Source organism: Staurois parvus, unplaced genomic scaffold (genome assembly GCF_062004578.1).
Source record: "Staurois parvus isolate SC_StPar_1 unplaced genomic scaffold, SC_StPar_1.0 ptg001049l, whole genome shotgun sequence".
NCBI classification, from domain to species: domain Eukaryota; kingdom Metazoa; phylum Chordata; class Amphibia; order Anura; family Ranidae; genus Staurois; species Staurois parvus.
In genome coordinates this window covers 749,075-775,786 of record NW_028318845.1, presented here as the reverse complement: position 1 = coordinate 775,786, position 26,712 = coordinate 749,075, and the positions used below count along the sequence as shown (strand labels likewise).

The following is a 26,712-nucleotide window of genomic DNA, read 5'->3' as shown; positions in this document are numbered from 1 at the left end:
ACTAAGAATAGACAATTCTTGTTCTAGGGTACCATCTTGTGGCCAAGTGAGCTAGTACATAAGTAAACACAAGGTTGACAATTACATTTCCTTACCAATCCTAGAGAGGGTTACACCTTCTGGGCCAAGTTTAGCAAAGTTTTATGACAGTATTGTCTGGCCACTCCATAAGAGATCAAATCAGGTGACAGAGGAGGAGACACTCATCATCGGCAGACACATGCCAATCATGTAGAGAACAGATGCCCATCATCTGGAGACCATCACATCATCTGAAGAGCACTCATCTAGATCTGACACTTCACTGAATCCAGGGCCCCAGCTCCAGCCTAGATAGACACCATTTTGGGGAAGATCAACTCTACCTGTTAGTCAGCAGTCATTTTATAAGAGTCTGGCCAGATAGCCATTTTAACAAGTAACTATAGTTTCCTATATATTTTTGATTTACTGTGTGCATGTATTGTATGCTAGGTAATTTTCTACCCCATTAGATCTAACACATTTTAATTCGCCTTAATTGGCATAACTTTAGATGAACTTCACCAGGTAATCCGACTACAGCGGTTTCAGGGGTCAATTTAGTCAAATGCAGATTATTATCTGCCTAATTTAATAAAAACAAGTTAGGATATCTACATTTATTTTAATCCAAAAGATACATCAATGCTTTAGCAATCCATTATAAATTGTAATGTCTGTGTCTACCTATTACTCAAACTGTTAGTGCTGTTTTTAAGTGACTTATTGTAATAAATATTAATTTTTTTTTTATATTACTTTGATATTCTTTGTGCTTGGAAAAAAATAGTTCAAAATAATTAATTAAGTCAGTTAAATTATTTTATAAATTATTTTTGCATTGGAGGCACTGTGGTTTATCGGGTGAATAAAACAATTTTGTTTGATTAGCCGACTAATTTAATTGTTGACTTTAGCTGACTAATTTAATTGTTCAGGCATTCCCTGATAGGACAGAAGGCTTAATACAGACCTTTATTTAAAAGTGAAAGTTCCACTAATCCTCCTCCCCTACTGCATCAGAATTGGTGTTTTATATCTGGGAGAGGGTACCTTTTTTCTGTTCCCAACTCTGCAATTCTTACTTTGACAAGAATTACATAAGCTTGGCCTACCCCTGACCCCGTCCCAGGAAGCTGTAGGATCAGTCTGAAAGCTCCACATGATCAGTGGGGAGCCAGGTGTGAAACCTCAGGAAGTTACAGCCGCCTCCTATATCCAAGATGGTGGCATTGGTGATTCAAAGCCTGGCAAAATCAGCTCCAGTGAAGATAGCACTGAACTACTGTGGTTGGTAAGTGTATTTTGTTTAAAAGTCAGTAATTCCAGTATTTGTAGTTGCTGACTTAATGTTTTTACAACAGGGCTGAAGTTCCTCTTTAATTAACCCCTTCCCTAAAGAGAAAGTACACGACATAAACTCTTATGCAGTATAAAGCAAGCTGAGCATGCAGCCATAGTGATGAAGGAGGAATTGCTGTAAGAAACAGGGAAATATTTTTTTTTCTTCAAAACCTCCTGTTCATGCCTGTTTGTGCTGCTCCATCTGTCTCCTTGTCTTGGTGAAATGGAGTTGTATTTATTTTCACCATGTTTTAATTTGATTCTCATTAAAGGGAATCAATGGTTAGAGCATGTTTTCATTTTATAGCATCAGCATCGCAGTAACAATACAAGCAAACGTTGTTTTTGACAATCATATATAAGCTTTCCTGCATGCTTTGCAGCTTCTTTTGCTGTCTACTTTCTATTTCTAAGGACTACATATCTCATGATACCTGGACTCCTGTACTGACTCCACCTCCTGAAACTCCTCCTTTCAGCCCCTCTGTAGTCCAGAAGGCAGGCTCTGTGAAATGTGTGACACAGCAGTGCCTACCCACAAGGCATAGTGACTACATGTCACAGAATTCAAGGAAGTAAATGTGTGGGGATCTTCATACAGTAAATTTACAAACTTCAAGATCATTCAGATTAAAGGCTAAATTCACTTTTTTTTACAACAATATACAAGTTCTCTTTGATCTGGAGAGCAAGGCCTTACCTTAGCCCTTGGTAAATTTCTTATAAAGCTCTTTCAATTCCTGGAATGTAGACAGAGGACAGAGGAACCAGTAGGTCCCCGTAAGCAGATTACCAGCTGATCTCTCCCCTGTCAGCTCCTGCACACTGCTCTGGATGGCTCTGCATCTGGCATCTGCTTACAGTGTAAAGCACACCCACAGCACACAGTTAACCCTTTGATCACCCCCATGTTAACCCCTTCCTGCCCAGTGCCATTAGGACAGTGTCAGTGCTTTTTATTAGCACTGATCACTCTATTGGTGTCACAAGAAATGTCACCCCCCCCCCCCAGTGTCAGAATGCCCGCCGCAGTCCCCCTATAAGTCGTTGATCGTCACCATTACTAGTAGAAAAAAAAAATTCCCGTATATATACCCCCATTTGTAAACACAATAACTTCCACGTAAACCAATTAATTTAGACATATTGGTTTTTTTTTTAGCAAACACATGGAGCAGAATACATTTTAGCTTAAATTTATAACGAAGTTTGATTTTTAAAATTTTTTTACTGGACATGTTTAATAGCAAGAATATAGTTTTTTTTCAAAATTGTCAGCCTTTTTTTGTTTATATCGCAAAAAATAAAACCACACAGGCGATCAAATACCATCAAAAGAAAGTTCTATTTGTAAGAAAAAAAGGATGTAAATTTCATTCGGGTGCAGCATTGCATGACCGCGCAATTGTCAGTTAAAGTAACGCAGCGCCGTATCGCAAAAAATGGCCTGGTCAGGAAGGGGGAAAATCTTCAGGAGGGCAAATGGTTAAGACACTGACATTCACATTCATTAGATGCGATTTCAGGTGTGATTTAAATTTGCAAATTGCACCTGAAATCTCACCGGTATGACTGGGCACTAATAGCAGTAGGCTAGAAATAACTGAAATACAATGTGAAAATGAATTTATGATTTTACATTTTGACCGGAGACACATTTTAAAGCTGTAATCCCATTATAGTTTACAAATGACTGAATAAAGAATTGTAGTTTATATGATGGCTGTTACACTGTATGTTGTATAATAGAACATTTATGAAATCATAGCTCACCATAGGCTACATTGCTCAAGTTTACGATCAAAAGTTTCATGATGATAATAACAATAAAATTGAAAAAATCTGATGAAACAGGAATTGCCTTTCACATAGTTTTTAATGTTTCATAGTTTATTGGGTTGAAAAAAGTACACAGGCCGATGCGGTTCTACGAATGTACATATACACATGTGTGGGTTTTAGTCTCTAACAATTTGCATGTATGTGCTGCTTCCAGAAGGAGATAGCTAAACTTTTTTTTTACGTTGTTGTCACTCTCTGCTAGAACCACTTCCTGGGGATGGAGTGCCAAGAACCCTGTATTCAATCTAATTGTAAACCTTCTTTCTTCTAACCTCAAATTGTGGCCATGTGTCCGCTTTAGGAACCTTCGAGTAAACTCCAACTGTAACCTATGTAATTGATCCTCATAACTGAAGCCTTTCATTGCCCTTAAAGTGTTACAAAACCCATAACATCAGTCTGTATATTATGCAGTAAAGAATGCTTGTTATACTCACTGTGGAACCTAAGGGGTTAATCCTCTGCATTGAGTAGAAAGGCTGTTCGATCCTTTCTTCTCTGCCCCTCCTATTGTTGAAATGACCACCTGATACAGACTGAATCTGTGGTCACATTCACATGCTCAGTTTGGTGCGTATTGCTAGAGAGGTTTTTGTTTTTCTTGGGAGGGTGCATGTGATCAGCACAGGGCCAATCAGCACTGTCCAGACAGAGGGTCAAAGGTTTCACATCCTCCTAGAGCAGAAAAAAAAACTCCTCCTACAAGCTTTAACCAGTGCTCTGCTGAAGTCACAAGACTGCTCTAACTGCTGATGAGAAAAGGTATATAACAGTTTATATTTACTAAATTAATTGCATTCCCATGTTCCGTGTATTGTGGGAGACCGGATATAGTGAATGCAGGATCCAGGGTTTAGTATCACTTTAATAATTTTGTTGCTGTTCGCTGAACTCCAATTGAACAATTGTCTTGCATGTTTTAAATCATCAGCTACTGTATAATAAAGACATTAAAGATAAGTATTACTTTCATCCTGTTAGTATTTGTGCTTAAAGTGATACTAAAGAATAGTTTTTTTTTCTTTTTTTTAATATCAAATGTCATACTTACCTGCTCTATAATGGTTTTGCCCAGAGCAGCCCGAATACTCCTCTTCTCGGGTACCCCCGGTGGCGTTCCTGGCCCCTCCTTCTTGCTGAGTGCCCCCAGAGTAAGTGGCTTGCCCAAGCAGTTGTGCTCCCGAGCACAAAGAGCGGTGGCTAGCCACACCTACTCCCTCTCCTGATTGGCTGTGATTGATAGGTACTCATGTATAACTGGATTGCAATGCGGCTCAGGTAAGTTTTGGCTGGGGGGGGGGCTGCTGCACAGATAAGGTTTTTTCACAGCTTTAACATACTCAGGCACTTTGCCCAGCACAGCTAAAGTGACAGTTACTTGAAAGCCCACCCCAACCCCCCTATAGTCATCTTTATTATGCTCACCTATTACTCTGTTCATCAGTTGGAGTTACACCATATTCAAGATTTGTTTTGAATTTTCAGAGCCTACACAATTTACTTTTTTTTATATTCTTGATCTGGCCCACTCTCCCTTCATTTTGCCTAGACCAGAACTACATCAGCCATGCTCTTGCAGATGTCAGATATTCCAGGAAGCATCGGCTTATGCTGGGTGGCTGTAAGTGGGTGGAACCAGCAGTGCATCATCAGGGAGCCAGCTGCCTGAACCAAGAAGAGACAGATAGGTCCCTGATGAAGAAGATGAGGAACAGGACCCAGCATGAGGTGGCTGTTCAGTAGAGCACAGCTGCACAATGATGAATTTGTTGGTGTGGGTGAGTATGTGAATTCAGAATATCTTAACAAACCAGGGAAGAGAGGGTTAAAATCAAAATTATCTCCACGTGTTTCCAGTTTTGCTGTAGTGCAGTGATTTCTCCAGTAGGATGTGCTTAGGGGTTTCCTATGATGTGTCATCTGCCTTACTTAGTTGAGAGATTCAGAGGATTGACTCAGAGATACAGCATGGACTGACTTTGCAGGTTTCTTGACTGGCCAATCACTGATAGGCAGTGGGTTGGGTCTAGCTTTTAACAAAACATCCTGAGTAGGCTTCTCAAAGGTTCTTGGTCTACAGGCTGTTGACTGAGTGTGGGGTGCTGTACTGGAGCCACCATGTGCTACCTAATTCATGGAGGACCTTACATAAACTGTTCTTGCTGCTAAAAGGGATATCATTTGGGACACTAGAACCATAGTTGAAACTTACTGGTCTTAGACCCCATCCATGTTGATGCAGTAGATGAACAGATATCACTGGGGATACTGAAGCCACACTTGAACCTTTACTGGTCTGTGACATCATCTTAGTTGATTCAGTAGCTAAACAGGTATCACTGGGGAGAGTGGAACCACACTTGAACTTTTACCAGTCTGAGACCCCACCCATGTTGACCTAGTAGGTGAACCGATATCATTGGGGTTAATGGAAAACACTTGGATATTTACTGGTCTGCGACAATATCAATGTCAATCCAGTACCCCAATAAATACCACTGGGAACACTGGAGAGACACTTGATCCTTTACTTGTCTAGAACCTCATCCATGTTAATTCAGTAGATGAACAGATATCAGTGGAGACACTGGAGCCACACTTGGACATTTACTGGTCTGACCTCACCCTTGTTGATCCAGTATCTGAATAAATACCACTGGAGTAACACTTGAGCATCTAATGGGCAGCATAGTGGCTAAATGGTTAGCACTTCCACCTGGCAGTACTAGGGTCATTGGTTTGAATCCCAACCACGGCACCACCTGCCTGGAGTTTGGATGTTCTCCCTGTGCCTCCGTGGGTTTCCTTCTACACTCCAAAGACATGCTGGTAGGTGAATTAGCTTCTGTTTAAATTGGCCCTAGTATGTGTATGTATGAATGTAAGTTAGGTATCTTAGATTGTACGCCCCTTGAAAGTTAGGAACTGATGTGAATGTACTATACAGTATATATATGTAATATCACTGGGGACACTGGAGCCACACTTGAAACTTTACTCATCTGGGACCCCACCCATGTTGATCCAGTAAATGAACAGATATCACTAGAGACAATGGAGTAACACTTGGACAGTTACTGGTCTGAGACCTTACCCATGTTGATCCAGTAGATGAGCAGATGTCACTGGGAACACTGGAGCCATACTTTGACAGCTACTGGTCTGGGACCTCACTCGTGTTGATCCAGTATAAGAATAAATATCACTGGGGGCAGTGCAACCACAACTTGAACTTTTACTGGTCTGGGCCCTCACCTATATTGATCCAGTACTTGAACAGATATCACTGGGGAAACTGGAGCAACACTTAATCCTTTACTGGTCTGGGACTTCACCCATGTTGATCCAGAAGCTAAACATATATCAGTGGGGTCAATGGAGTATCACTTGACCCTCAACTGGTCTGAAACTGCAGTCACTACATGGCACATTGAAAGCTTGCAGAGGCTCAGCATTAAGTTTACATAATGGGCACAAGTCCTTTTAGTAGCCTGAAGAAATAAAGATCTAGTATTGTTTAACAACATTGCTACATTAATTAAATATTGATTCCATACATTCCTGATTAAAAAGTCAAACAGTTTACAGATTATAGCAGTACTGTTGGAGTCTGTTCATTTTCCTTTGGACAGTCATCTTCAGAAAGCTTCAATGCTGTAAATAAAAAATGTTGTTCATTATTTTAAAATAGTACGTGAATTTTAAAATAGTACGCTTGTGGTACTAAAACTTTACCCCGAGCTACACTCAGGAATACCACCAGGGAGGTTAAAGAAAACCCCACACCAAAATTTAAAAAAAAATGCCCTTAGGTCTGGTATGGATTTTGGGGGAACAGCACACCATAATAAAAAAACAAACAATGGCCTGTAGGTGCCCTCACAATCCAAACAATTTTGTGGGTCTGGTATGGATCTAGGGGGACCCCACGCCGTTTTTTTTTTTTTAATCTTGGTGTAGGGTTCCCCTTAATATCCATATCAGACCTCTAGGGGTTGGGGGGGGGACCCTCTCGCTGCATCTGAAAAAACACTGCATGTGATGTGGCCAGCAAAACCCTGGTGATAAATATTGTATTTTTTTTTTACTTTCTGTTGTGTTTGTGAATTGGACGTAACAGCTTACCGCATGGTTATTTGCGGTATTTACTGACACGTTATTAAATTCACGTTAAATACCGCAAAATCAATTTTTCGGGGTTTTTTTCTCAATTGGACAGGTGAGGACAAAACATCTCCCAACTCCCGCCAAGTCAAATGACCATTTCTTGCCAAGCCACATGTAGCTATCTGCAGGTTTTTGTACTCTCCCAGCCTCCCTTGGATGTCTGTAGTTGCCTTTAGCCAAATGTTAGCCCTATTCTTAAAGTAAAAATAAAGGAAAAGCTTTTTTTCCCATTTGGATAGGGTAAGGGAGGGTTATAACCCCTGTCAGTTTTTCTGCCATCTGTATCCCTTTCAAGAGATTTCCCATTACTTCCTGTCCCATAGCCAAAACAGGAAGTGAGAGGAAATCCCTCCAAAGTGAGGGAATCGCTGGTTGTCACCAGAACCAGTGTCCTCTATTGAAAGATTCCCCCTCTAATCCTGTTCTGGGGGATTTTCTTTTCCATTCAGTGATAACAGTAAACAGGACACTAGTGAGAGGGTAAATCTCCCTAAATACAAAATGCAAAACGCAGATTTTAGATGGCATTCATTTGAATGACACCTAAAAACGTGGTATGATTTTGCCACAATTGTCACGCGATAAATCACAATGCAATCTCAGCAGACCATAACATGCGAAGCTTGTCACCCAAAAGAAGCTCTTGCTCCTATTTGGGTGACACGCTTTGTGCATTGTGCCGCGACTGCAGCGTGATTTATTGCGTGACAATTGTGGCAGAATCGCACCGTGTTTTTAGGTGCCATTCAAATGAATGCCATCTAAAATCTGCGTTGTGCCATCTTGTTAGAGCATTTTGAAATTGCAGGCAGAATCGCAGCAATTCTGCCTGCAATTAAAAAAGTCTAGGTGTGAATGCAGCCTAACCAGTCTAAAGCTAAATCAAAAAATGTATTAAAACAAACATGAAATCTTTGCAATAATAAATTAAAGGTGATATCGCATCATGGACACATCGTGTAACAAACAAGCTTACTACAAACCCTTAACTAAATGAGAAAAGAAAAATAAATAATAAAAAATAACAAAGGCCAAATCACAGCTAAGCCCAACCCCCCCTTCCCCCCCGAATGAATCGATATTATTCAGGTAAATGCTTGCTTATAGCAAAGCAATTCTTTGCTATAAGCAAATTGTGTAAAAAAAAACAAAAAAAAATACTGATCACTTCCCCAAAGTAGTACAATGTTACTATGGTAACATTATACTACTTTGGTCATAGTGAAATATGAAAAAAAAAATTTAAAAAAAGAGAAAAAATGTAATAAGAAATTAAAACGAATAAAAAAAATTTAAAACATTTTAAAAAAATTATCAATTTTTTTTTCGTACTCTTACCAGTCAGTGTCCCTGATCACCGCCATGCCAGTTATATGATGACGCTGTACTGGCACTAGTGAAAATAATTTTTTAAATTTTTTAATTTTCTGAAAAATTATGACAAAAAAAATACAACTTCAAAAAACTCGCCATGCCTCTTATGAAGTACGTCGGACTGTCTACTCTGCAAAAAGGGGTAATTTGGAGGATATCTGTACTGTTCTGACATTCTTGGACCTCAAGAAATTAGATTGGCCGTCAGTACTTCAGGATTGATCAATTTTCAGATATATGCCATAGTTTGTGAACTCTATAACTTTCCTACAGACAAAATAATACATCCTAATTTGGGTTATTTTCACCAAAGACATGTAGCAGAATACATCTTGGCCTAAATTTATGAAGAACAATTATTTATTTGCAAATTGTTATAACAGAAACAAAGGACACACAACTTCCAGTGGATGCGCCATCTCGGTGACGCTGGCGGCCATAATCCACACACTTCTCCCACTGTCCTGAGGCTCCTGGGTGGTGTAACCTACTGCTGGGTCTGGGATCATGTGTTATCCTTCAGCTTCTGGGATTATGTGGTTTTGTTCTCCACTGGTTTGGAGATGTATCAGTCCGGCCCCCCTGCATGTAATGCCATTTAAATTAATTTTGCTAAATTTTGATTTTATCTATTCCTGGGCTTGTGGCTCTATTGGCTTCCACAGGGCTGGGACAGGTGTTCTACTCCCTTTCCACTCTATCCAAAACTAAAAAAAGTTTTGCCTTTATACTTTAAAACTGTTAGTTAATGCATTAATCTACTTGGTCCTGTTTCTCAACCACCTAATGGATAACCATGATTTTCCTACAGACTTCAATAACAAAAGCTCTTTCCAGAGGTGGCTACACAACTCTTTTGCAATATCTAAACATTTCTGGGTGTCCATTTATGATACATAGTTGAAGTGTACAGTACAGGGCTTTTTTTCAGCGAGAACACGAGGGAATGCAGTTCCAGCACCTCCAGCAAAGAATGTATGTACTGACAAAGTTGGATGGGGTGTGCTGAATGGTATATTGGTGTCCAAGATCTACTGTAGCTAAGTGGTGTAGGGAGTCTATTGTCATTCTAGGGTTATTATGTTGTTGGGGGATCTACTAATGCTGGCTGCTGGGAAATCTATTGTTGCCATTAGGAAGGTCTATGGTTGGCTGGGGAAGGTCTTTCTTGCCAATTAGGAAGGTCTATTGTTGGCTGGGGAATATCTATTGTTGCTGGGGGTGTAATTTGTTCCTGGGGGAGGGACTATTGTTGCTTAACCGCTTTCCGTCCGCCCTATAGCAGAAGTACTGCTACAGGGCAGCACGGGTGTGCAAAATCACACATATATATTGTGGGGTTAGCTCAGGTGGGGGATCTCCTTCCCTGGGACAAAGGTAGACCGCACAGCAGGCTTTCGTCAAAATCTGACTGGTTGTCAGTTTTATTAAAAGGTTTGCAAGAAATATAAAAAAAAAAAACAAAACATCAAAAATAAACCCTTGCCATCCAGGCACTAACTAACAGAAGATGATTCCTCTCTCAGAGGTGAAGGGCTTCTCCCTGTCACCAAAACAAAATAACAGCAAACCTTTTCTTGTAGGTATAGTCCATACACAGCTCTCTCAGAATACCTCTCTGAGTCCCAGGCCACGAGCGACTCCTTGCTCCAGCCCTGCCCTTTTTATACCACCTGTTGGTGGTCATCAGTGGAGCCCAAACTCTGGTCCGGACCCACCTGCTTAACTGTGGCCCCGAAAACCCGGAGTGGACTCCACCTAAACTGTCAGGTATGAGCATATGCGAGGTGACACATAGCGTCCCTCTATCACCTCGCCGTTCATCCTGTCACATATCCCCCCCCTCTGCTCACGCCCCTGCGGCTGAGCAACTGTCCCAACCAGGCAATGGACCCGGGAAAGGGCATCTACATTACTTTGCAGTTTCCCCGCTCTGTGTTCCACCGTAAATTTGAACACTTGTAGGGCGAGAAACCACCTTGTCACTCGACTGTTTTTCTCCTTATTATCACACATCCATTTGAGCGGGGCATGATCAGTAACCAACTTGAACGGTCTTCCTAACAGGTAATATTTCAGGGCCTCCAAGGCCCATTTGATGGCCAAACATTCCTTCTCCACAATGGCATAGTTTCTCTCATGTTTGTTGAGTTTTCTACTTAGGTAGACCACAGGGTGCTCCTCCCCATCTCTGATTTGGGACAGTACCGCACCTAGTCCCACGTCAGAGGCATCAGTCTGTACCACAAACTCTGTTGTGAAATCTGGAGTCACAAGCACAGGTTGGGGACAGAGAGCTTGTTTCAGCCTTTGAAATGCGGTCTCCGCCTCGGGATTCCACTTGACCGACCCCCTACCTTTCGTCAGATCTGTCAGTGGGGCTGCAATGGTGGCAAAATTGGGGATAAACCGCCTGTAGTATCCTGTGATCCCAAGAAATGCCCGGACTTGCTTTTTATTTACAGGTTGGGGCCACTTTTGAATCGCCTCAATTTTATTGATCTGAGGCCTAATGAGACCTCGACCAATGATGTAGCCAAGATATTTGGCCTCCTCTAAGCCTATGGCACACTTTCTGGGGTTGGCGGTAAGACCTGCTTCCCTCAGCGAATCTACTACCGCTTGCAGGCAGGACAAATGAGACTCCCAGTCTGGACTGTGGATGACGACATCGTCCAAATAGGCAGCTGCATATTGGCGATGTGGTCTTAACGTTTTGTCCATCATTCGTTGGAATGATGCCGGAGCACCATGTAGACCAAACGGCATCCGCTTATACTGAAAGGACCCCTCGGGGGTAGAGAATGCCGTCTTTTCTTTTGCAGCTTCCGTTAAAGGAATCTGCCAATAGCCTTTGGTCAGATCTAAGGTGGTTATGTATCGAGCCGTTCCCAACCTGTCAATGAGCTCATCCACCCGAGGCATCGGGTATGCATCAAACTTAGACACACTGTTCAGTTTCCTGAAATCATTACAGAAACGAATGGTTCCATCTGGTTTTGGGACCAACACTATGGGACTCGACCACTCACTGTGAGATTCCTCAATCACTCCCAACTCTAACATGTCCTTTATTTCGTTTGCCACCGCTTCCCGCCTGGCCTCAGGTATTCTATAGGGCTTGACATTTACGCGGACCCCGGGCTGGGTAACTATGTCATGCTGTATGACCGTCGTCAGTCCAGGTAGGTGAGAGAAGAAATCTCCATTTTTCCTCACAAACTCCTTAACATCATTTTGTTGGGCTACTGACAAGGTTTCCGTTATAGGTACCTGAGGGGCCACGGGAATCACGTCCTTTTGGGGGCTTGGTACTGCCAACAAACTTTCCCTGTCTTTCCAAGGTTTTAAGAGATTAACATGATAGATTTGTTCGGGTTTCCTTTTCCCTGGCTGGTAAACTTTATAATTTACTTCCCCCACTTTCTCCCTAATTTCAAAGGGACCTTGCCACTTGGCGAGGAATTTACTTTCCACGGTGGGGACTAGCACCAGCACTCTATCCCCAGGGTTGAAGGTACGAATCCTGGCACCCCGGTTATAAACCCTTCTCTGGACCTCCTGGGCTTGCTCCATGTGTTCCCGAACAAGTGGCATGACCGCTGCAATTCTATCCTGCATCTGTGAGATATGCTCGATGACACTTCTATAGGGCGTGGACTCTGTCTCCCAGGTTTCTTTTGCAACATCTGGCAATCCCCTGGGATGTCTACCATACAGTAATTCAAAAGGTGAATATCCTGTAGATGCCAGAGGTACTTCCCGTATAGCAAACATGAGATATGGTAGCAAAAAATCCCAATTTCTCCCATCTTTGTCCACCACCTTTTTTAACATATTCTTAAGGGTCTTGTTAAACCTTTCCACAAGCCCATCGGTTTGGGGGTGGTAGACCGAGGTACGGAGATGGGAGATTTTGAACAGTTTGCATAACTCTTTCATAACTCTAGACATAAATGGCGTGCCCTGATCCGTTAATATCTCCTTTGGAATACCTACACGACTAAACACCCGGACAAGCTCTTTGGCGATATTTTTAGCTGAGGTATTACGCAAGGGGATGGCTTCAGGATACCGGGTGGCATAGTCAAGTATCACCAGTATGTGCTGATGGCCCCGGGCAGACTTTACTACTGGACCCACTAGGTCCATGCCCACTCTTTCAAACGGTACTTCAATTATGGGTAGAGGTACTAGCGGACTACGAAAATGGGGTGAGGGCGCAGAATATTGACATTCCGGGCATGACTCACAATGCGCTTTGACGTCTCCATGTAAGCCTGGCCAAAAGAATCTCTGGGTTATTCTCTCCTTTGTTTTCTCTACACCCAGGTGTCCACCCATTATATGCCCATGGGCTAAATCTAGTACCATCCGGCGAAAGGGTTTGGGGACCACTAACTGTTCTACCACCTCCTCCCCTTGCTTTACCACTTGATACAGCAAGTTATTGTTAAGAGCCATGTAGGGAAAAGACACCGCTACATCATTTTCAACTGGTTCCCCATCAATCATTTTAATGTTTTCACGGGCTCTATTAAGTGTGGAATCTTTCAGTTGTTCCGTACAAAAATCCTCTTTTCTGACCTCTAGGTCAGGCACCACATTCTGTCCACTCTCACTAGAGCTAGCGATCATCTCTTGTTCTATATCCTCAATGTCTGGGGTTGGATCCAACTCCTCCTGCTCCCCAGCCATTACAGAAAAAGGAAAAAGGTCTACACCTTCCTTGGACACACCCACAGTTTCCCCTTCCACCTTGCCGTCAAAGGGGTCAGAAGTGAGTTCAGGAGTTTCCGGCGTTTCCCCAGCAGGGGGAGCTCGGTCTTCCTGACTCCCCTCCTTATCCCATAACTTCCAGAAATGGGGAAAATCTCTCCCCACTATGGCTTCATGAAGCAGAGAGGGCACCACCCCCACAGAATGGGTCACAGGGCCCCAGGGAGTACCAATCTCCACCAGAACAGTCTGGTAATTACGTGTATCACCATGAATACAAATAACCCCAATCGTGCTAGGGTGTAGGCTGGCAGGGTTTACCAAATCACTTTTAACCAAGGTCACAACACTACCCGAGTCTAGCAGAGCAGTTACTGGCTTTTCATCAATGGCAATCACACACATTTGCTTTTCCATGCGTTTCTGACATGCTGCAGTACATACCACCTGTGCAAAAAGAGACATGCGTTTTCCTAAATAAGCATTTTCACATTGCATAGGTTCATCATTTAAAGGACAGTTTGCAGCAATATGACCTAACGCATGACAACGATAACATATTATATGTTCAGTGCTTAGACCTCTAAATGGCTTTGGGGACCTTCCTGACCTATTTGGCCAGTCTCTAGGTCCTAAGCCTACAGTCTCATTATCTGACACAATAGTCTTATCATTTTTTTCTGAGCCTTTGGCCCATGGAACAGTCTTACCGGATCTTCCGGATAGTTTTCCACCCCTAGTGACATTGGGGTACGGCCCAGGTGAATGAAAAAAGTCCTCAGCGGCTGCATATCTCTCCACCAGGTCCACCAGCTCGTTTGCAGATTTAGGGTCTCCACGGCCGACCCACTTCCTCAAAGTGGCAGGGAGTGCACGCAAATATTGGTCCATGACCACACGCTCCACAATCTGAGGGCCTGACAATACCTCTGGCTGGAGCCATTTTTTGGAGAGATGTATCAAATCGAACATCTGAGATCTGGGTGGTTTGTCAGCCCTGTAATGCCACTGATGCACCCGCTGAGCCCGGACTGCAATGGTGACGCCTAGGCGTGCAAGGACCTCAGCCTTCAGTTTCTCATAGTCCTGGGCATCCCCTGGTTCCAGGTCATAATAGGCTTTTTGGGATTCACCTGTCAAAAATGGCGCAAGCAGTCCTGCCCATTGCTCCTTTTTCCATCCTTCCCGAACAGCAACCCTTTCAAAATTTGTGAGGTAGGCCTCCACATCATCCGCAGGTGTCATCTTCTGCAAAACATAACTGGCCCGCGCCATTTTCTGCTCCCCTGGCAGCGGATCTGCAGATTCCTTCTTTAATTCTAACAGGTGTTGGGCCACCTGCTTAAGGAGCTCTCGGTCTGCTTGTTGGGCTTCATGTTGTGCCTGTTGGGCTTCATGTTGAGCCTGTTGAGCCTCATGTTGTGCCTTTTGGGCCTCATGTTGTGCCTGTTGGGCCTCCGCAAACTGGCGATATGTCTCCCGTTGTACTGCATTGGCCTGCAGTAAGGCTCTTATTATTTCCTCCATCTTCCCACTTGCTCAGGAAGTTGCCCGCCAAATCCACCATATGTGGGGTTAGCTCAGGTGGGGGATCTCCTTCCCTGGGACAAATGTAGACTGCACAGCAGGCTTTCGTCAAAATCTGACTGGTTGTCAGTTTTATTAAAAGGTTTGCAAGAAATATAAAAAAAAAAACAAAACATTAAAAATAAACCCTTGCCATCCAGGCACTAACTAACAGAAGATGATTCCTCTCTCAGAGGTGAAGGGCTTCTCCCTGTCACCAAAACAAAATAACAGCAAACCTTTTCTTGTAGGTATAGTCCATACACACAGCTCTCTCAGAATACCTCTCTGAGTCCCAGGCCACGAGCGACTCCTTGCTCCAGCCCTGCCCTTTTTATACCACCTGTTGGTGGTCATCAGTGGAGCCCAAACTCTGGTCCGGACCCACCTGCTTAACTGTGGCCCCGAAAACCCGGAGTGGACTCCACCTAAACTGTCAGGTATGAGCATATGCGAGGTGACACATAGCGTCCCTCTATCACCTCGCCGTTCATCCTGTCACAATATATATATATATATATATACACGTGATTTTGCATTTCCGGGTAGGGGGTGCGCGCTCTACCCGCACCGCCATTCACGGCCACGGCTCCCAATCACCAGGCCCCAGACGGTGATTACTCATCGGCGCCCAGTAATTGCCGAGCATCTCCGATGGGGGGGGAACTGTTTGTAAACAAAACAGTTCTCTCCCCTGTCAGCTCCTGCACACTGCTTTGCAAACCAGTGTGCTTACAGTGAAGCACAAACACACAGCCCCACAGTAAAGCAGCTCACAGTTAACCCTTTGATCGTCCCTCATGTTATCCCCTTCCTGCCCAGTGCCATTAGTACAGTGTCAGTGCTTTTTATTAGCATTGCTCACTATATTGGTGCAACTGGGGATGTCAGTGACACCAAGTCATTTCCCCCCCAGTGTCAGAATGCCCACTGCAGTCCCGCAGTTCCACTATAAGTCGCTGTTCGCTGCCATTACTAGTAAAAATAAAAGGTGAAAAAACCCCAGTATATATACACCACCATTTGTAAACGCTATAAATTTCATGTAAACCAGTTAAGTTAAACGTATTGGGATTTTTTTTTCAAAGACATAGTTACATTGTTAGTCTGGCTGAAAAAAGACACAAGTCCATCCAGTTCAACAATAAAAAAATAAAAAAGTTATAATCCTAGTCCCACAGTTGATCCAGAGGAAGGCAAAAAACCCAGCAAAACATGACCCAATTTGCTCCTGCAGGGGAAAAAATTCCTTCCTGATCCCCCGAGAGTCAATTGGATATTCCCTGGATCTACTTTACCTATAAATGTTATATCCAGCTATATTCTGTGTATCTAGGAAAGAATCCAGGACTTTTTTAAAGCAATTCACTAAGCTGGCCAGAACCAACTCTTGAGGGAGTCTATTCCACATTTTCACAGCTCTCACTGTGAAGAAACCTTTCCGTATTTGGAGATTAAATTTCTTTTCCTCCAAACATAAAGAGTGCCCCCTTGTCCTCTGTGATGACCTCAGGGTGAATAACTCTACACCGAGTTCACTATATGAACCACTGATGTATTTATACATGGAGACCATATCCCCCTTATGTATTATACATGGAGATCATATCCCCCCTTATGTATTATACATGGAGATCATATCCCCCCTTATGTATTATACATGGTGATCATATCCCCTCTTATGTATTATACATGGAGATCATATCCCCCCTTATGTATTATACATAGTGATCATATCCCCTCTTATGTATTATACATGGAGATCATATCCCCCCTTATGTATTATACATGGAGATCATATCCCCCCTTATGTATTATACATGGTGATCATATCCCCCTTATGTATTATACATGGAGATCATATCCCCCCTTATGTATTATACATAGTGATCATATCCCCCCTTATGTATTATACATGGTGATCATATCTCCCCCTTATGTATTATACATGGAGATCATATCCCCCCTTATGTATTATACATGGAGATCATATCCCCCCTTATGTATTATACATGGAGATCATATCCCCCCTTATGTATTATACATGGAGATCATATCCACCCTCATGTATTATACATGGAGATCATATCCCCCTTATGTATTATACATGGAGATCATATCCCCCCTTATGTATTATACATGGAGAACATATCCCCCTTATGTATTATACATGGAGATCATATCCCCCTTATGTATTATACATGGAGATCATATCCCCCCTTATGTATTATACATGGAGATCATATCCCCCCCTTATGTATTATACATGGAGATCATATCCCCCCTTATGTATTATACATGGTGATCATATCCCCCCTTATGTATTATACATGGAGATCATATCCCCCCTTATGTATTATACATGGTGATCATATCCCCCCTTATGTATTATACATGGTGATCATATCCCCCCTTATGTATTATACATGGAGATCATATCCCCCTTCTGTATTATACATGGAGATCATATCCCCCCTTATGTATTATACATGGAGATCATATCCCCCTTATGTATTATACATGGAGATCATATCCCCCCTTCTGTATTATACATGGAGATCATATCCCCCCTTATGTATTATACATGGTGATCATATCCCCCCTTATGTATTATATATGGTGATCATATCCCCCTTATGTATTATACATGGAGATCATATCCCCCCTTATGTATTATACATGGAGATCATATCCCCCTTATGTATTATACATGGAGATCATACCCCCCCCCCTTATGTATTATACATGGTGATCATATCCCCCCTTATGTATTATACATGGTGATCATATCCCCCCTTATGTATTATACATGGTGATCATATCCCCCCTTATGTATTATACATGGAGATCATATCCCCCTTCTGTATTATACATGGAGATCATATCCCCCTTATGTATTATACATGGAGATCATACCCCCCCTTATGTATTATACATGGTGATCATATCCCCCCTTATGTATTATACATGGAGATCATATCCCCCCTGATGTATTATACATGGAGATCATATCCACCCTTATGTATTATACATGGAGATCATATCCCCCTTATGTATTATACATGGAGATCATATCCCCCCCTTATGTATTATACATGGAGATCATATCCCCCTTATGTATTATACATGGAGAACATATCCCCCTTATGTATTATACATGGAGATCATATCCCCCTTATGTATTATACATGGAGAACATATCCCCCTTATGTATTATACATGGAGATCATATCCACCCTTATGTATTATACATGGAGATCATATCCCCCTTATGTATTATACATGGAGAACATATCCCCCCTTATGTATTATACATGGAGATCATATCCCCCTTATGTATTATACATGGAGAACATATCCCCCTTATGTATTATACATGGAGATCATATCCCCCCTTATGTATTATACATGGAGATCATACCCCCCTTATGTATTATACATGGTGATCATATCCCCCCTTATGTATTATACATGGAGATCATATCCACCCTTATGTATTATACATGGAGATCGTATCCCCCCTTATGTATTATACATGGAGATCATATCCCCCCCTTATGTATTATACATGGAGATCGTATCCCCCCTTATGTATTATACATGGTGATCATATCCCCCCCTTATGTATTATACATGGAGATCATATCCCCCCTTATGTATTATACATGGTGATCATATCCCCCCTTATGTATTATACATGGTGATCATATCCCCCCTTATGTTTTATACATGGAGATCATATCCCCCTTCTGTATTATACATGGAGATCATATCCCCCCTTATGTATTATACATGGAGATCATATCCCCCCTTCTGTAATATACATGGAGATCATATCCCCCCTTATGTATTATACATGGTGATCATATCCCCCCTTATGTATTATACATGGAGATCATATCCCCCCTTCTGTATTATACATGGAGATCATATCCCCTCTTATGTATTATACATGGTGATCAGATCCACCCTTATGTATTATATATGGTGATAATATCCCCCTTATGTATTATACATGGAGATCATATCCCCCCTTATGTATTATACATGGAGATCATATCCCCCTTATGTATTATACATGGAGATCATACCCCCCCCCCTTATGTATTATACATGGTGATCATATCCCCCCTTATGTATTATACATGGTGATCATATCCCCCCTTATGTATTATACATGGTGATCATATCCCCCCTTATGTATTATACATGGTGATCATATCCCCCCTTATGTTTTATACATGGAGATCATATCCCCCTTATGTATTATACATGGAGATCATACCCCCCCCTTATGTATTATACATGGTGATCATATCCCCCCTTATGTATTATACATGGTGATCATATCCCCCCTTATGTATTATACATGGAGATCATATCTCCCCTTATGTATTATACATGGTGATCATATCCCCCCCTTATGTATTATACATGGAGATCATATCCCCCTTATGTATTATACATGGAGATCATACCCCCCCCCTTATGTATTATACATGGAGATCATATCCTCCCTTATGTATTATACATGGAGATCATATCCCCCCTTATGTATTATACATGGTGATCATATCCCCCTTATGTATTATACATGGAGATCATATCCCCCCTTATGTATTATACATGGAGATCATATCCCCCCTTATGTATTATACATGGAGATCATATCCCCCCTTATGTATTATACATGGAGATCATATCCCCCCTTATGTATTATACATGGAGATCATATCCCCCCTTATGTATTATACATGGAGATCATATCCGCCCTTATGTATTATACATGGTGATCATATCCGCCCTTATGTATTATACATGGAGATCATATCCCCCCTTATGTATTATACATGGAGATCATATCCCCCCTTATGTATTATACATGGAGATCATATCCCCCCTTATGTATTATACATGGAGATCATATCCCCCCTTATGTATTATACATGGAGATCATATCCCCCTTATGTATTATACATGGTGATCATATCCGCCCTTATGTATTATACATGGTGATCATATCCGCCCTTATGTATTATACATGGTGATCATATCCCCCCTTATGTATTATACATGGAGATCATATCCCCCCCTTATGTATTATACATGGTGATCATATCCCCCCTTATGTATTATACATGGAGATCATATCCCCTCCTTATGTATTATACATAGTGCTAATACTTAAGCATTTCACATACATTTTGTCCCGAGTGCTTTGTCCGGCGCCCTGCCTTTATTTTGACTGTTCTTTCTGCCTGGAAACTTAGAAAAGTCCACGGCGTCCAAAAAGCGTCCCTTTAGGTCAAAATCGGTTTTAGACCGGCTAGAGAACAGCGATAGTAAATCAGAACTACTTGCAGAATTTAGTGATAATGATTCATGGGGGAAATTCCTCATCAGACACTGAAAACGATTTTGCGACTTTGCTCAGCGATGTGCGAACTTGGCGCTATATTTCAAATTTCAGTGTTTTTGGTTTGATTATATTATTGAATTAAATTTATTATTATTATATTATTATTTTTTATGAGTATTTATTAAGTAAGTAATTACTAAGAATTGCAGGCCTACAATACATAACACCAAATTTCCACCGCTTTTGGTACAAAATTCCTGACATAATCATACCACCAGGGAGGTTAATAGCAAAAAGTCAAAAATATAGTTTTTTTCTCAAAATTGTCGATCTTTATATTTTATAGCACAAAAAATAAAAACAACAGAGGCGATCAAATACCACCAAAAGAAAGCTCTATTCGTAGGAAAAAAGGATGTAAATTTCATATGGGTGCAGCGTTGCATGACTGTGCAATTGTCAGTTAAAGTAACACACCGCCGTAACGCAAAAAATGGCCTGGTCAGGAAGGGGGGTAAATCCTCTGGAGGGTAAGTGGTTAAAAGGGTTGATTGTTGCTGGAGTGTATTTTGTTCCCCGGGGGAGGGACTATTGTTTCTCTATTGTCACTGGCAGTGTATTTTGTTCCTGGGGGGGGTGGGGGACTATTGTTGCTGGGGGGGTCTATTATCACTAACCAATTCCATACAAATTACTTAATACCACAAAGTGATACTTGGTGCTATATTCTCTAAAAGGAGAAGAACTAGGAGGTGGATAGGAGGCAGAGGCAAGGGACGGTGCTCAGAGGTTGGTGTGAGAGGAGACAAGGGATGACTCAGGGGAGGGGGGAGATTACCTGCACATATATTCTAACAAAAAAGCCGTGGTACAGTATATATAGATATTTTTGTTAGGGGTCTTACACAATGCTCCATTGCAAAAATGCACAAAAAAATGCATACGCATTTTTGCAGCTTTTTTGCCCTGGTACATTAAGTTTAAAGCAATACATAATGCATGTTTGCTGCGCGTGCTTTATTTTTTTTCTCTTTATATGTGATTTGATGTGTAGTTGATGCAATTTTGCTAGAGTTTCAATTTTGCCACAGTTTTTGATGCAGTGTTTTTGCCCCACAAAACATGCACCAAAAATGCAGCAAGCAGGACTTTTAAAAATGCAACTGATTGGCATGAAGTCTTCCATAGGATTTAAATGGATGCATTTTTCATGCAATTTTCTTCTGATTTTTTAACTGAAAAACTGATGATTGTTAAAGGACCCTTATTTTTGGATAGAGTAGTGAGGTTTAAGATCTGATGTCAGGCTTTATTGCTGTTTGTGTCACCATTAGTAAGATTCATTATATTGTCCTTGTGAGCATAGTCACCAAGACAAAAAATAAGGGGAAATCCAAAATGTTAGTTATCGGCATACAGTACCAAATAATGAGGATAAATCTTCCAATGAGGACACTTGGTCCGAGGACAAATGGTTAGGAGGGGACTCCCCCTCTCTTTGTAGTTGTTTTCTTTTACTTTTTGTTGTTCCTCCAGGATGATGTGCCTACGTGAATGGAGATCTTGCCCATGGGTTACATGCAAAAAAATGACAGGTGTTTTATCCCTTCCTTTTTCTATCCAAAACTAAATAAACAAAGTGTTGGCTATATATACACTTTGGGGTCTATGTGTAAAAAGAGCCAAGTCACTAGATGGCTCTAATGATCATACAAGACAATTCAATAACAGAATACTGAAACTTTCTTTGGAGCCATGTGACTGTGTGTCATTCAGTGAACTTTTTATACATCGACCTTTTTTACGAAAGTCAACAAGTTAATAAAATTATGCTCATCCACACAAACGTCTTGTTAAAGTGGTACATAAAACAAAACCCACAAACCAGCGTGATTAAAAGCAGTATATGTGGTCCACAACCACAGTCACAGTACATCTGTGTCTAATGATGCGAATGAACTGACGCGTTTCGGGAGCTAAACCCCTTTCCTCAGAGCTCTTTTCTTCAATAAACACGCGTTTTACCACGGTAATGCACGATGAGAGTGCGTCCTTGTCTGTTCTTTTTCACTAGTGCTCAGATTTCCCGATCTTAGAAGGGCTGCACCTCTTCGGTTGGCATTTTGGCATCTTCTTGGTTGTATGAAGACTGGAGCGCTGGTCACGTTTGTTTATAAAACAAAACCCCACTGGGCAAATGTGCCCGATTTTTAATCAAAGATGAAATAAGTATTCTTTTCATACCCCACAAAAGACATTGGACCAAGTCCTGGGTTGAAACATTTCCACACTGTACTTCAGTCGTTATATGTGTCTAAAGTTTCTAATCAGTTCTTTCTGCCTCCTCCTGGATGACCAGTCTACAGTCATGTCCAAAAATCTTGCCCCCCCTGCGTTTCTGTCAGATAATGCACCACTTTACCCAGTAAATTGTTGCAATTACAAATGTTTCAGCATTCTCATGTTTATTTCTTTTTCTTTGCATTGCTATGACACAAAAAAGTGGAAAAACAAAAAGCCAAATCTAAAACATTCCATGCAAAACCCCAAAAATGGACTGGACAAAATGGCACAATTTAATATCTGGTAGTACACCCCTTGGAAAAAATAACTGAAATCAATGGCTTCCTGTAACCATCAATGAGTTTCTTCCACCGCTCTACTGGAATTTTGAAGCACTTTTCTTTCACCAACTGCTCCAGGTCTCTCAGATTGGAAGGCTTCCTTTTCCCAACTGCTGTTTTAGGATCTCTTCACAGGTCCTCTATGGGATTGAGATCTGGACTCATTGCTGGCCAGTTCAGTGCTCTCCAGAGCTTTTGTCCGAAACGATTTCTGGGGGCTTTTTGACGTGTGCTTTGGGTCATTGTCCTGCTGTAAGACCCATAACCTATGATGGAGAACCAACTTTCTGACACAGGGCCCTACATTGCACCCCAGAATTCTTTGGTCATCTTCAGATTTCATAATGCCATGCACACGGTCAAGACATCCAGTGCCCGAAGGAGCGAAACAGCCCCAAAACATCAGTGACCCGCCACCATGTTTGACTGCAGGGACTGTATTCTTTTCTTTAAAGGCCTCATTGCTTTTTCTGAAAACAGTAGAGTGATGGGCTTTACCAAAAAGCAGGAATTTTGTTTTGTCTGTCCACAGCACATTCTCCCAAAAGGATTTTGGCTTCCTCAGGCAAGTTTTGGCAAACTCCAATCTGGCTTTTTGTTTGTTTCTGTGTCAGCAGTGGGGTCCTCCTGGGTCTCCTACCATAGCGTCTCTTTTCTTGCAGATGGAGATGTACAGTGCAAGCTTACACAGTTGTACCCTGTGCCTGAAGGTCAGCTTGAATTTGTCTGGAAGTTGATCAAGGTTCGTTATCCACCATTCGAACAATCCTTTGTTGCAATCTTTGATCAATTGTCTCTTCCGTCCACATCCAGGGAGATTAGCTACAGTGCCATGGGTTGTAAACTTCTTGACAATGTTGCACACAGTGGACACAGGAACACTAGGATCTCTGGAGATCGACTTTTTGTTCTCAAAACCTCAGACAATTCTTTTCTGCTCTCTCCATGCTCCATGTGGCGCACAGAGACACACAACAGAAAGGTTGATCCAAATTTTCACTGTTTTAACTGGTTGCTGGTATGATTTCTATATTGTCAGCAACTCTTAATTGATACAGGTGAGTTTAATTACAAATTACAGGAGCATCACAAACTTGGAATGCAATTACAGTTGCAAGAAAAAGTATGTGAACCCCTTGGGATTATGTGGAGTTTTGCATGAATTGGGCATAAAATGTGCTCTGAACGTCATCTAAGTCACAACAATAGAAGAACACAGTCTGCTGAATATAATACTACACAAACATTAGATGTTGCCATGGTTTAATTGCACATAACATGTAAACATTCACAGTGCAGGGAGAAAAATGACTTCTCCCAGAGCTAATTGGAGCCAGGAGTGAGCCAACCTTGACTCCAATCAGTGTGATGATATTGGATGTGTTGCTGACAGCTGTCCTGCCCTTAAAAAACACACACCTGTTTTGGGTTTACTGGTTTCAAGAAGCACTGTCTGATGTGAACCATGCCTCGCAGAAAAGAGCTCTCAGAAGACCTACGATCAAGAATTGTTGGCTTGCATGAAGCTGGAAAGAGTTACAAAAGTATCTCCAAAAGCCTTGATGTTCATGTGTCCACGGTAAGACAGACTGTCTACAAATGGAGAAAGTTTAGCACTGTTGCTACTCTCCCTAGGCGTGGTCGTCCTGTAAAAATGACTGCAAGAGCACAGCGCAGAATGCTGCATGAGGTAAAGAAGAATCCCAGAGTGTCAGCTAAAGACCTACAGAAATCTTTGGCACATGCTAACATTTTTGTTGACACATCTACAATAAGGAAAACATTAAACAAGAATGGAGTACATGGGAGGACACCACGGAGGAAGCCATTGCTGTCCAAAAAGAATATTGCAGCACGTTTGAAGTTTGCAAAAGAGCACCTGGTAGTTCCACAGCACTACTGGCAAAATATACTGTGGACAGATGAAACCAAGATTGAGTTGTTTCGGAAGAACACACAACACTATGTGTGGAGAAAAAAAGGCACAGCACACCAACATCAAAACCTCATCCCCACTGTAAAACAATGCGGAGGGAGCATCATGGTTTGGGGCTGCTTTGCTGCCTCAGGGCCTGGACGGATTGTTGTCATTGATGAGAAAATGAATTCCAGAGTTTATCAAGACATTTTGCAGGAAAACGTACGACCATCTGTCCGCCAACTGAAGCTCCACAGAGGATGGGTGATGCAACAGGACAATGACCCAAAGCATACAAGTAATTCAACAAAACAATGGCTGCAACAGCACAGAATACGCCTTCTGGAGTGGCCCAGTCAGAGTCCTGACCTCAACCCGATTGAAATGCTGTGGCATGACCTTAAGAGAGCGATTCACACCAGACATCCCAAGAATATTGCTACACTGAAACAGTTTTGTGAAGAGGAGTGGTCCAAAATAACTCCAGATCGTTGTGCAGGTCTGATCTGCAACTGCAGGAAACGATTGGTTGAGGGTATTGCTGCCAAAGGAGGATCAACCAGTTATTAAGTCCAAAGGTTCACATACTTTTTCCTCCCTGCACTGTGAATGTTTACATGTTATGTGCAATTTAACCATGGCAACATCTAATGTTTGTGTAGTATTATGTTCAGCAGACTGTGTTCTTCTATTGTTGTGACTTAGATGACGTTCAGAGCACATTTTATGCTCAATTCATGCAAAACTCCACGTAATCCCAAGGGGTTCACATACTTTTTCTTGCAACTGTACTTCTTACAATTTTGAGAACTTGACAATAATTTTGTCCAATCCATTTTTGGGGTTTTGTGTGGAATGTGTCAGATTTGGCTTTTTGTTTCTCCACTTTTTTGTGTCATACCAATACAAACAAAAGAAATAAACGTGAGAGAATGCAGAAACATTTGTAATTCCAACAATATTCTGGGCGAAGTGATGCATTATCTGATAGAAATATTTTTGGCCATGACTCTACGTGGGGCTCATTTTCAGACCTCCTATATGACAAAAAGAACTTTTCAGTGTGTCACGTATCTTAATTTTAACACTTACCTGATTCCTGCATGCTACGACTCCAATAGCAGCAGCAATAATCACTTTTACTGCAATAGCAACACAGATGCCAATAATTACGGTTATATTGTCCTTAGGCTTTGCACTAGAATCTGAGGAGGGAAAACACAAGAGAAATGACACATCAGTATTGCTGAGTACCTTGCATACCAGAGGTGTAACTAGAGCTTTTAGGGCCCCAGTGCAAAAACCATGAAGGGCCCCCCTGACCACAGGACCCTTTACATCTGTCATGGGGACTTTCCCCTGGTCCTGGGGCCCTTCTCTCTGAGCCCTGGGCCCTTCCCAAAGGGAATCCTTCCCCAATCCCCTCCAGCACAAGGACGCAGCAGAATCAGACACACAAATCAATTGATGTCCCATGAATCTGGGCTGTGTTCTGGAGCCCAGTGTAAAAAACAGTTCTGGAACTTGGTTCCAGTTGCTTGACTGACAGGGGTACACCAGAGTGGGCACCCAGGGCAATTGCCCTAAATCCTTTATGTGGTGCCAGATGCCACCATTGCTCCCTTTGATTTGGGGGGGAGTAAGAGGATATGTGTTGGGGGAGGTGCATTGAGAAGGGATGTGACTTGCTAGAAGGTGAGGTGGGGTTTTTTGAATCTGACCGCCCCAGCACAAGTCCTCTCTACTCCAAAGATCAGAGCCGTGGAGGAGGGGGCAGC

At 41.9% G+C, this 26,712-nt stretch overlaps 1 protein-coding gene across 1 annotated transcript in view; it reads right to left on the bottom strand.

The window, feature by feature from the left end:
* Positions 1-4,752: 4,752 nt before the first annotated feature.
* LOC149440897 (class I histocompatibility antigen, F10 alpha chain-like) overlaps positions 4,753-26,712 on the bottom strand; it is a 46,613-nt gene continuing 24,653 nt past the window's right edge. Inside the window, exons 5-6 of the mRNA XM_089658012.1 lie at positions 26,027-26,139; positions 4,753-4,872 (exon numbers count right to left, since the gene is read on the bottom strand). Coding sequence (XP_089514138.1) covers positions 4,753-4,872; positions 26,027-26,139 — 233 coding nt within the window. The remainder of the gene's footprint in view (positions 4,873-26,026; positions 26,140-26,712) is intronic.